This window comes from Lagenorhynchus albirostris, chromosome 5, assembly GCF_949774975.1.
Source record: "Lagenorhynchus albirostris chromosome 5, mLagAlb1.1, whole genome shotgun sequence".
In the NCBI taxonomy this organism is placed as follows: Eukaryota; Metazoa; Chordata; class Mammalia; order Artiodactyla; family Delphinidae; genus Lagenorhynchus; species Lagenorhynchus albirostris.
In genome coordinates this window covers 52,060,546-52,073,441 of record NC_083099.1, presented here as the reverse complement: position 1 = coordinate 52,073,441, position 12,896 = coordinate 52,060,546, and the positions used below count along the sequence as shown (strand labels likewise).

At 38.5% G+C, this 12,896-nt stretch overlaps 1 protein-coding gene across 13 annotated transcripts in view; it reads right to left on the bottom strand.

Moving 5' to 3' along the window:
• ECT2 (epithelial cell transforming 2) overlaps window positions 1–12,896 on the bottom strand; it is a 62,028-nt gene that overhangs the window by 13,682 nt on the left and 35,450 nt on the right. For all 13 annotated transcript variants that reach the window (XM_060150008.1, XM_060150014.1, XM_060150019.1 and 10 more), the window contains 4 exons: window positions 11,352–11,430; window positions 10,853–10,972; window positions 1,851–1,989; window positions 190–344 (listed from right to left, as the gene is read on the bottom strand). In XM_060150008.1, coding sequence (XP_060005991.1) covers window positions 190–344; window positions 1,851–1,989; window positions 10,853–10,972; window positions 11,352–11,430 — 493 coding nt within the window. The remainder of the gene's footprint in view (window positions 1–189; window positions 345–1,850; window positions 1,990–10,852; window positions 10,973–11,351; window positions 11,431–12,896) is intronic.

Sequence of the window (12,896 nt, the reverse complement as noted above, 5' to 3'; positions counted from 1 at the left end):
AAGAAATGTTTCATGTGTCTATATTTTTAAAAATTTCCTCCAAAGCAACTTTTAAATCAGTTTTCCTCAATAAACACAACACAAACTCTCCTTCATCCATAATTAACAAGTCATTAGAAACATACACGTTTAGTCTGTATATTACCATGGAGTTTAAATTTTCATTATAATAGTGGTTTAAGAACTTACAGCATCTGCTTTACAAATGGTGTTGGCTACATGTCGACACAGCATCTTTAGCCAGTTTTCTTTTGGAGGTTCCTCTGATGTCATCTGGAAACTGAGCAGCACATTTGCCTGCTCTGTAGGTGGCCTCACAAGCAAGGCAAAAGCATTATGGCAATCTAGGGTTCCAGAATAATCACAAACATTAAATGTTACTCCTTGGAAAATGACAGACTTAACACAAGTTCCCTCAGAGCAATGAAACTCCAAAAAATTATCTCTTCTCTACCTTTTCTGTCCCCTCTACTTTTTTTTGTGTGTGTGTGTGTTACATGGGCCTCTCACTGTTGCGGCCTCTCCCGTTGCAGAGCATAGGCTCTGGACGCACAGGCTCAGCGGCCATAGCTCATGGGCCTAGCCGCTCCGCAGCACGTGGGATCTTCCCGGACCGGGGCACAAACCCGTGTCCCCTGCATCGGCTGGCGGACTCTCAACCACTGCGCCACCAGGGAAGCCCTCCCTCTGTTTTTAACTGGACAAAGAATAGCATCATATTAAGTTGAAACACTGGAAAGAATTATAATAGTATGTACCATGTGAGGAACCAACAATGATATTGTTAAGTAAGCAGTATTTTCCATGACATTTCATATTTTCTTTGATGGAGTTTTAAAAAATTAGATTATATCATTTCTTAGAATTCTAGAATTTAAGTTTTAAAATAAAGTGACATTGTAAGAATAATTCAATAATTCAACCTATTTAAATCAAGTTCAAATAAATAAAATACTCAAATTGTTACAAAATGTTTTATGACCAAGATGCTAAAACAGAACCTATTTTAAACAATGAAGTCTTCCATAATTATAATCCAAAAATATAGAGATCATTTAAGTGAATGTTCTATGTAACCTTTAATAAATCCAGAATTTGACAATTGAGTAAAGATAGCAATATAAGTTGCCATTCAAGGGTTTTTTTATTGTTTCTCATAAATTAAAAGCTTTCCATCATTTGAGGATGGGATCAGTAATGGAACCAGTTTACACTGTAAAAATATATGCCTAAACAAACAAAATATTGCCAGGCATGCACATCACTAGGTACTATTTTGAAAACTGATACTGCGCCAGTAGGTATAAACTTTTCCCAATTTCAGGCCTTCAAAGAATCCTCTCTAACACTCCCAAAGTATAGAGTAAAAGCTTTCCTTAATACACATTTGAGCCCATGTTGAGTCTACCATAGTTACTTTGGGTGTACTTACTCATGCACATCTATTCCTGTCATATCCTAAGTGTATCCCTAACAATACAGCCATTGGCAACAGGGAAGGTTATAAGCTGTGGGGCACACGTAATAGACTACAATTGTCTTCGGATTCTGAAGGAATAAAAATAAGTTTTGGTGTGGGAATGGGCTCTATTTTGACATGTAACCACTTAAAAGCTCTCTGTCCCTTAAGAGATGAAGATATCCTTCAGACTGAGATAGTATTTTCATTTGAACTAAAAATCTCCCAGTTCCTAGAGATGTAGTTGAAGTATAAGAACAATTACTTTGCCAGAACTAACCAACAATATTTAAAGATAATATACCAGCTTAAAAAATATATATAAGGGAATCAAACTTTCAATGAATATAAACTATTTTTATCTAGCCAATAGTTTATCCAATGACCATACCTTCTGTCTCTCGTATGTCTAGCACCTTCTTAATCTGAGAAAGAGGCATTAGATGAATATGCTTAAGAGAAGCTGGGGGTCGGGTCTGGCCATGAGGACTCCTAAAAGTGCCGATAACCTTGTGTCGTTTTCTTGCTATCTGATTATAGAAAAAAAAAAAAAGTCATCGTCAGTAACATAAAAACAAACACCAAATGCTTAAAAGTTAAATGGCACTAATCACATAAATCTATATGCAGCTTATTTAACTACCAGTCATTCCAAAATTATTATCTGATAAGCATAGTTACTATGTGACAAATTCATACATGTAACTATGTAGCAGGAATGCTCATGTTTATATGAGAAGAGCTCAAAAGTCAGGAAAACAGGATATATGGAAAAGATCCCAGAGGTGTGAAAGAACTTAGAAGCACTGTGAGAAGTAACAGGATCAAAGGATGAAGGAACCTTCAATAAAAGGCCTTGAATTCAGAAAGGGGAATAGTTGCTCTGGGATTACTGCCTTGGGTTCAAAAGATAATTGATTTCAGTGTAAAAGCAGAATACACAATTATCTCAGATGCTTTGCAAGGCACTGAGGATAAAGGAGTGAATAATACAGAAATGGTTCTGGCTCTCATGATACCTACATACTATTGACAAACAGGAAAATTAAAGTAACTAAATAATACATTAAAAATTGATACAAATTATAAAGTCAAGGTGCTATGTTAAGATATAACTTTACCTAAACTGGGAACTCATGCAAAGGAAGACAGGTAAAGTAATGCTGGAGAAGACAGGAACAAAATCAGAAAGGACCCTGTGACTCATGATGTATTTGAGTTCTGTGAATTTTATAAGGTCTTTAAATTTATTGTTTTCATTTCCATGAAATCCTAGTATATTATTTTGCCTTTTTAAAAGAACATTTCTTTGGGGGTTATAATCATCAACTGAAAGACATTAACACAAAATGATTTAGATTAAGCTACTTAATGAATTGAGATTGACTGGTCATCATCATGAATATGACAAAGTAAGGCTGAAAAATGTATTGTTGATAGCTTGTGTTGACTAATGAAAAAAGATCAAAAGGCAGTCAGTATCACATTCACATTGATGCAGAAATATGACACAGATCTATGATACATATCAAATATTAAAGGCCCATTTACATTAATATATGAAAAAAGCTGATTCTTTAAATAATTATTTCCACTGTACTATTTGAATATACTTTTAATTTAGCTAAGCAAAATAAATAATTTTAAGTTTCATTTTTAAAAAGGAAAAACGATGACAAGTGCTAATATTGATGATACAAATGCTAGTCCATCAAGGTAAAAACTCAAAATATAGATACATCACCCGTCATGTTTAAGTGAAGTCAGTTTAGATCTTATCTATTTTAAATGCTTCTAACTTTTATCATTCTCTTCATTCCAAATTTGCTCAAAGTTTTGTTTTTTTTTAAACAAACAAGCTAAAGAATAGGAGTTTATAAATCTAAAAGTCCAAATTATAAATTTGGAGTTCAAATTTAATGTTAAAAATAGAAATGTTACAGTTAATGTGATTCTGACATGGAGACTAAGAGAGAGTAGAACAAAAAGTCACTGAATTCAGGAAGATGAAGGAAGTGAGAAACCAGGGTATCAGATAACAGACTTGGAGGCTACAAGGAATGACCAATGGCAGGAATTAAAATGGAAGGTAAGTCAATGAGCCAGTTGTAGAAGACTTCACAAAAATTGAAGGGGATGTAAAATTTAAAGTAAGTCTCAACTATCTAAGGATTAAGAGGATAAAGACCAGAATGGATTAGCAAAGGAAGTACAGATAACCTAACCTATTAGATGAATGGAGCCAGCTGACCTATGAACGTCAACAGGAAAAACTTACAAAAGCTTTAATGAAAGCAAACAAACAGAACTACTAAGCAGCTACATGGTACTCAGTGAGCATGATACTGCAGATTCAAATAAAATATGATCAAAAATTGACTCTACCTAGTCCCTGTTCTCAAAAGCAGAGCAGGCTAAAGCTCTCATTACAGGGGAGACAAGTAGTTCAGAATTATCTGCCTCATGATTTTTTATAACTTTCTCAGTTCAGGGTAAGGTCAATTGTGTACAGTATTTTCACTGCCTTTACTTTTGTGTTTTGTGACAGTACTGACCAAATGAAAATACCATTTTTCACTAACCTCACAACAACAAAACTCTAACACAAGTAAATTTTTGGTGAGATTTTATTGCACCTGTAACTGTACCTGGCTTTTTCTCTAAGATTCCGTTGTATTTATACTTTAAAAACTAATGTGCAGGAGACCTTCAAGATGGCGGAGGAGTAAGACATGGAGATCATCTTCCTCCCCACAAATACATCAGAAATACATCTGCATGTGGAACAACTCCTACAGAACACCTACTGAAAGCTGGCAGAAGACCTCAGACCTCCTAAAAGGCAAGAAACTCCCCCACGTACCTGGGTAGGGCAAAAGAAAAAAGAATAAACAGAGACAAAAGGATAGGGACAGGACCTGCACCAGTGGGAGGGAGCTGTGAAGGAGGAAAGGTTTCCACACATTAGGAAGCCCGTTCACTGGTGGAGACAGGGGGGTGGGCGGGGGGAAACTTCAGTGCCATGGAGAAGAGCGCAGCAACAGGGGTGCAGAGGGCAAAGTGGAGAGATTCCCACACAGAGGATCGGTGCCGACAAGCACTCACCAGCCGAAGAGGATTGTCTACTCAGCCGCCGGGGCGGGCGGGGGCTGGGAGCTGAGGCTTGGGCTTCCATCAGATCCCAGGGAGAGGAATGGGGTTGGCAGCGTGAACACATCCTGAAGGGACTAGTGCACCACAGCTAGTCAGGAGAGAGTCCGGGAAAAAGTATGGAGCTGCCGAAAAGGCAAGAGATCATTGTTTTGGGGTGCACGAGGAGAGGGGATTCAGAGCACCGCCTAAATGAGGTCCAGAGATGGGTGCAAGTCGCGGCTATCAGCGCGGACACGAGAGACAGGCATGAGACACCAAGGCTGTTGCTGCTGCCACCAAGAAGCCTGTGTGCGAGCACAGGTCACTACTCACACCTCCCCTCCTGCGAGCCTGTGCAGCCCGCCACTGCCAGGGTCCTGTGATCCAGGGACAACTTCCCCGGGAGAACACACGGCGCACCTCAGGCTGTTGCAACGTCATGTGGGCCTCTGCCGCGGCACGCTCGGCCCCACATTCCGTACCCCTCCCTCCCCCCGGCCTGAGTGAGCCAGAACCCCCTAATCAGCTGCTCCTTTAACCCCGTCCTGTCTGGGTGGAAACAGATGAGCTCAGGCGACCTACATGCAGAGTCAGGGCCAAATCTAAAGCTGAACTCCAGGAGCTGTGGGAACAAAGAAGAGAAAGGAAATCTCTCCCTGCAGCTTCAGGAGCAGCGGATGACATCTCCACAGCCACCCTGATGTACCCTGCATCTGTGGAATACCTGAATAGACAACGAATCATCCCAAATTGAGGAGCTGGACTTTGGGAGCAACTGTAGACTTGGGGTTTGCTTTCTGCATCTAATTTGTGACTGGTCTTATGTTTATCTTAGTTTAGTATTTAGAGTTTATTATCATTGGTAGATTTGTTTATTGCTTTGGTTGCTCTCTTCCTATTTTTTTTTTTTAATACATAGATTTTTTCCCCCTTTTTCTCTTTTTGTGAATGTGTATGTGTGTGCTTCTTTGTGTGATTCTGTCTGTATAGCGTTGCTTTGACCATTTGTCCTAAGGCTCTGTCTGTCTGCTTTTTTTTTTTTAGTATACTTTTTGGCGCTTGTTATCATTGGTGGATCTGTTTTTTGCTTTGGTCGTTCTCTTCTTTCTTTTCTTTTTTTAAATTACTTCTTATTTTTTTATTTTTAATAACGTTTTTATTTTTTATTTTAATAACTTCATTTTATTTATTTTTCTTTCTTTCTTTATGTCTTTGTTTCTCCCTTTTCTTCTGAGCCATGTGGCTAACAGGGTTTTGGTGCTCCAGCCAGGTGTCAGGCCTGTGCCTCTGACGTGGGAGAGCCAAGTTCAGGATACTGGTCTACCAGAGAACTCCCGACTCCATGTAATATCAAACTGCGAAAGCTCTCCCAGAGATCTGCACCTCAACGCTAAGACCCAGCTCCACTCAACGACCAGCAAGCTACAGTGCTGGATACCTTATCCCAAACAACTAACAAGACAGGAACACAACACTACCCATTAGCAGAGAGGCTGCCTAAAATCATAATAAGGTCACAGACACCACAAAACCACAAAACACACCACCAGATGCAGTCATGTCCACCAGAAAGACAAGATCCAGCCTCATCCACCAGAACACAGGCACCAGTCCCCTCCACCAGGAAGCCTACACAACCCACTGAACCAACTTTAGCCGCTGGGCCAGACACCAAAATCAATGGGAACTACGAACCTGCAGCCTGCGAAAAGGAAACCCCAAACACAGTAAGTTAAGAACAATGAGAAGACAGAGAAACACACAGCAGATGAAGGAGCAAGGTAAAAACCCACCAGACCAAACAAATGAAGAGGAAATAGGCAGTGTACCTGAAAACAAATTCAGAGTAATGATGGTAAAGATGATCCAAAATCTTGGAAATAGAATGGAGGAAATACAAGAAGTGTTTAACACGGACCTAGAAGAACTAAAGAGCAAACAAACAATGATGAACAGCACAATAAATGAAATTAAAAATTCTCTAGAAGGAATCAATAGCAGAATAACTGAGAAAGAAGAACAGATAAGTGACCTGGAAGATACCATAGTGGAAATAACTACCGCAGAGCAGAATAAAGAAAAAAAAGAATGAAAAGAACTGAGGACCGTCTCAGAGACCTCTGGGACAACATTAAACACACCAACATTCAAATTATAGGGGTCCCAGAATATGAAGAGAAAAAGAAAGGGACTGAGAAAATATTTGAAGAGATTATAGTTGAAAACTTCCCTAATATGGGAAAGGAAATAGTCAATCAAATCCAGGAAGCACAGAGAGTCCCATACAGGATAAATCTAAGGAGAAACACACCAAGACAGAAATTAATCAAACTACTAAAAATTAAATACAAAGAAAAAATATTAAAAGCAGCAAGGGAAAAACAACAAATAACATACAAGGGAATCCCCATAAGGTTAACAGCTGATCCTTCAGCAGAAACTCTGCAAGCCAGAAGGGAGTAGCAGGACATATTTAAAGTGATGAAAGGGAAAAACCTACTACCAAGATTACTCTACCCAGCAAGGATCTCATTCAGATTTGATGGAGAAATTAAAACCTTTACAGACAAGCAAAAGCTAAGAGAATTCGGCACCACCAAACCAGCTTTACAAGAAATGCTAAAGGAACTTCTCTAGGCAGGAAAAACGAAAGAAGGAAAAGACCTACAATAACAAACCCAAAACAATTAAGAAAATGGTAATAGGAACATACATATCGACAACTACCTTAAATGTAAATGGATTAAGTGTTCCAACCAAAAGACACAGACTGGGTGAATGGATACAAAAACAAGACCCATACATATGCTGTCTACAAGGGACCCACTCCAGACCTAGGGACACATACAGACTGAAAGTGAAGGGATGGAAAAAGATATTCCAAGCAAAAGGAAATCAAAAGAAAGCTGGAGGGCTTCCCTGGTGGCGCAGTGGTTGGGAGTCTGCCTGCCGGTGCAGGGGATACGGGTTCGTGCCCCAGTCCGGGAGGGTCCCGCGTGCCGCGGACTCGCTGGGCCCGTGAGCCATGGCCGCTGCACCTGCGCTTCCGGAGCCTGTTCTCCACAACGGGAGAGGCCACAGCAGTGAGAGGCCCGTGTACCACAAAAAAAAAAAAAAAAAAAAAACAACCTAGAAACAAATGACAAGGAAAACACGACGACCCAAAACCCATGGGATGCAGCAGAAGCAGTTCTAAGGGGGAACTTTACAGCAATACAATCCTACCTCAAGAAACAAGAAACATCTCAAATAAACAACCTAACCTTACATCTAAAGCAATTAGAGAAAGAAGAACAAAAAAACCCCAAAGTTAGCAGAAGGAAAGAAGTCATAAAGATCAGATCAGAAATAAATGAAAAAGAAATGAAGGAAACAATAGCAAAGATCAATAAAACTAAAAGCTGGTTCTTTGAGAAAATAAACCATATTGATAAACCATTAGGCTCATCAAGAAAAAAAGGGAGAAGACTCAAATCAATAGAATTAGAAAAGAAATAGGAAAAGTAACAACTGACAATGCAGAAAATACAAAGGATTATGAGAGACTATTGCAAGCAACTATATGCCAATAAAATGGACAACCTGGAAGAAATGGACAAATTCTTAGAAATGCACAACCTTCCAAGACTGAACCAGGAATAAATAGAAACTATGAACAGACCAATCACAAGCACTGCATTTGAAACTATGATTAAAAATATTCCAACAAACAAAAAAATAAATAAAATAAAATAAAATAAAAAATATTCCAACAAACAAAAGCCCAGGATCAGATGGCTTCACAGGTGAATTCTATCAAACATTTAGAGAAGAGCTAACACCTATCCTTCTCAAACTCTTCCAAAATATAGCAGAGGGAGGAACACACCCAAACTCATTCTACGAGGCCACCATCACCATGATACCAAAACTAGACAAAGATGTCACAAAGAAAGAAAACTACAGGCCAATATCACTGATGAACATAGATTCAAAATTCCTCAACAAAATACTAGCAAACAGAATCCAACAGCACATTAAAAGGATCATACACCATGATCAAGTGGGGTTTATCCCAGGAATGCAAGGATTCTTCAATACACACAAATGCCCATTGACAGATGAATGGATGAAGAAGATGTGGTACATATATACAATGGAATGTTACTCAGCCATAAAAAGGAACAAAATTGGGTCATTTGTAGAGATGTGGATGGATCTAGAGACTGTCATACAGAGTGAAGTAAGTCAGAAAGAGAAAAATATTGTATATTAACGCATATATGTGGAGCCTAGAAAAATGGTACAGATGAACCAGTTTGCAGGGCAGAAATAGAGACACAAATGTAGAGAAGAAATGTTATGGACACCAAGGGGGAGAGTGGTGGTGTGATGAATTGGGAGATTGGGATTGACATATATACACTAATATGTATAAAATGGATAACTAATAAGAACCTGCTGTATAAAAAAATAAATAAAATAAAATTGAAAAATTAAAAAAAAACCCAAAAAAACAAAGAGTCATGTGCCACAATGTTCATTCCAGCTCTACTTATAATAGCCAGGACATGGAAGCAACCTAAGTGTCTGTCCATCAACAGATGAATGGATAAAGAAGATGTGGCACATATATACAATGGAATATTACTCAGCCATAAAAAGAACAAAACTGAGTTATTTGTAGTGAGGTGGATGGACCTAGAGTCTGTCATACAGAGTGAAGTTAAGTCAGAAAGAGAAAAACAAACACCATATGGTAACACATATATATGTAATACAAAAAAAAAAGGTTCTGAAGAACCTAGGGGCAGGACAGGAATAAAGAGGCAGACATAGAGAATGGACTTGCGGACACGGGAAGGGGGAAGGGTAAGCTGGGACAAAGTGAGAGACTGGCATGGACATATATACACTACCAAATGTAAAACAGATAGCTAGTGGAAAGAAGCCACATAGCATAGGGAGATCAGCTTGGTGCTTTGTGACCACCTAGTGGGGTGGGATAGAGATGGTGGGAGGGAGATGCAAGCGGGAGGAGATATCGGGATATATGTATAGCTGATTCATTTTGTTATAAAGCAGAAACTAACACACCATTGTAAATCAATTATACTCCAGGGCTTCCCTGGTGGCGCAGTGGTTGAGAGTCCGCTTGCCAATGCAGGGGACACGGGTTCGTGCCCCAGTCCGGGAGGATCCCACATGCCGCGGAGCGGCTGGGCCCGTGAGCCATGGCTGCTGAGCCTGCGCGTCCGGAGCCTGTGCTCCGCAACGGGAGAGGCCACAACAGTGAGAGGCCCGCGTACCGCAAAAAAAAAAAAAAAAATTAGACTCCAATAAAGATGTTAAAAAAAAAATACTAATGTGCATGATACAAGAGGGTAGCACTAGATAAGAAATGAAGTAGAAAGGAATAAAAGGAAGAAGTATAAATTTTAAAGAAAAAGGCAACTCATCAAAATCACTTCAATGAATGCAACAAAAACTTACCCAATAACACAAATGTCAAATGAGTCTCCTGGTTAATGACTTTATCATTAGAAGACAGAATGTGTTCTATTTTCTGAGATGAAGGAAAATACATTCCTTTATATCCCCCAATTAGACTGTTTAGTTGATTAAAAATACACGAATAAAAGAATGAAAGAAAGGGGTTGAAAAAGCACATAAATATAGTTCAATCTGCCTGTAGGACTAATATGGGGAAAAAATTTACTTGGATAGATAAGAATTTTAGAATTAGAATCATTGCACCGCATCTGATAAACTGACCATTAACTCACTCTAAAACCTGCAGACTTAAGGAAGAAATCAGGGGATTGTAAATTCATTGTATTAAATAATCCACTTATCTCCTTCTTCAACAAAATACTGATTTCTTTGCTGGAAAAATCTACTTAAATTTCAAAAAGAACTCATAATTATTTTGTAAATCTTGAAGAAATATACATAGATATAAGAAGTTCCTAAAATTCTTCACCTAAGCATTTATTTGCATGGAAATAAACTAAATTTTCATTGTGACTTGGATCTGAAGTCATAAAAAATCATCACATTTCTTAATATTAGGCCTTCTCCTAAAAGCATTCAATTAATAGTATTAAGTCAACAACCAGTCTCATCAAAAAAATGTGATTAAGTTCACTTTAAGCTATTTACTTTAATCACTTAATTAAATTAATTTAAAGTTTTTGTAATTAAATCAAAGTTTGGTTTTAAACATTCAGTGAAGTCACACAAAACAGCAGTGTTATTATACTGTATTAAGGACAACTTTACCTCTAGGCAGTCATTGAAGAGGAAGAGGGTTACTTGTTCTCCTCTGTCACAGGGGTGCTCACCTAGAGAAACTGTTTCAACTCGCTGAACTAAGCTTCGGTGAGAAGATAAAAGATTAGCCTGAATAGATTGAAAATATTAATAAAAAAGATTACTTTATAGCAAATAATTTGTAAAAGTTATAATTTAAAAGAAAGTTGTGTTGAGATTCTGTTTATATTATAACTGCAGAATCTACAGTTGAGCCTTTAACAACACAGGTTTGAACTGTGTTGGTCCACTTATACACAGTGTTTTTTCAATAAATAAGTACTACACGATCCATGATTGGTTGAATCCATGAATACAGAACCACAGAAACAAAGGGCCAACTATAAAGTTACATGCAGATTTTCTACTGCACTGGTGGGGCTGATGCCCTTAACACCCAGTTGTTCAAGGGTCAACCGTTAACAAGAAAAAGAAAATAAGTTGACAATCATCAAAAATGAATACCTACTGGACATCCATCTACTTCATAAACAACATCGAAAATTTGCTTTTGAGCTTCTGTCTTTCTCTTATCCTCATTAATATGGCTGAAAAATTAATAAGGTTACTTTTAGAACAAGACTATAAAAACTGTATATACATACATCTTGTGTCACAAACAAAAATCCTTCCATGTGAGTCTATCTTAATTTTGATACCTGTATCAGTTAAAATATTCCCTAAAAGTATCCCACTACATTAAAAAAAATTTCATACAACCCTTCAGAGAAGTATATTTTGCTTTAGTCCTTACAATATTGTGTCTTTTTTTTAAATTATACTCACTATACTCACTCACTTCCTAAAATACGTTACAATGGTATAAACTTCAGGTTCTCATAATCTAAGTGTAAGTTCAGGTAAGGTTTTATGCAAATCATTCCTAAGTCATATGCTAATCATTTCACTGAAATAAAAATTAAGACTAATGGACAAGATGGAATAAGGAGGAAAAAAATATACTCTGCCTGAAACAACTAAAAAAATAAAAACAATCAAAGTATAACGAAACAGGGTTCTCAAGTCACTGGAAGTCAATTCCTGTGAGACAGGAAACAATGCAAGGCCAATTATATCCTGTATACAAAAGATACACTTTACATACAAAGACATAAATAGACTGAAAGTAAAATGCTGAGAAAGAGCACAATATTCAAGTATACATGGAACATTCTCCAGGTTAAGCCATAAAATAGGCCTCAAAAAGTTTGAAAGGACTGAAATAATACAAAGTATATTTTCCATAAACAATGAAGTAAAATCAGAAATTGATAACAAAAGGAAATTTTGAAAATTCACAAATATGTGGGAATTAGCCAAAACACTCCTACACAACCAATGGGTCAAGAAGTAATCACAAGGGAAATTAGAAAATACTTTCAGATAAACAAAAACACAAAATTTATGGAATATGACTAAAGCAATGCTTAAAGGGAAATTTATAGCTATAAAAGTGTACAATTAGGGGCTTCCCTGGTGGCGCAGTGGTTGAGAATCTGCCTGCCAATGCAGGTGACATGGGTTTGAGCCCTGGTCCAGGAAGATCCCACATGCCACGGAGCAACTAAGCCTGTGTGCCACAGCTTCTGAGCCTGCGCTCTAGAGCCCACGTGACACGACTACTGAAGCCTGCACGTCTAGAGCCTGTGCTCCACAACAGGAGAAGCCACCACAATGAGAAGCCCGCACACCGCAATGAAGAGTAGCCCCTGCTCACCGCAACTAGAGAAAGCCCCCGCACAGCAAAGAAGATAACAATGAAGACCCAGTGCAGCCAAAAATAAATAAATAAATAAATTTAAAGAAGTGAAAAAAAAAGTGTACAATTAAAAAAATGATCTCGGGGCTTCCCTGGTGGCGCAGTGGTTGAGAGTCCGCCTGCTGATGCAGGGGACACAAGTTCGTGCCGCGGTCCGGGAGGATCCCACATGCCGCGGAGCAGCCGGGCCCATGAGCCATGGCCGCTGAGCCTGAGCGTCCGGAGCCTGTGCTCTGCAACGGCAGAGGCCACAGC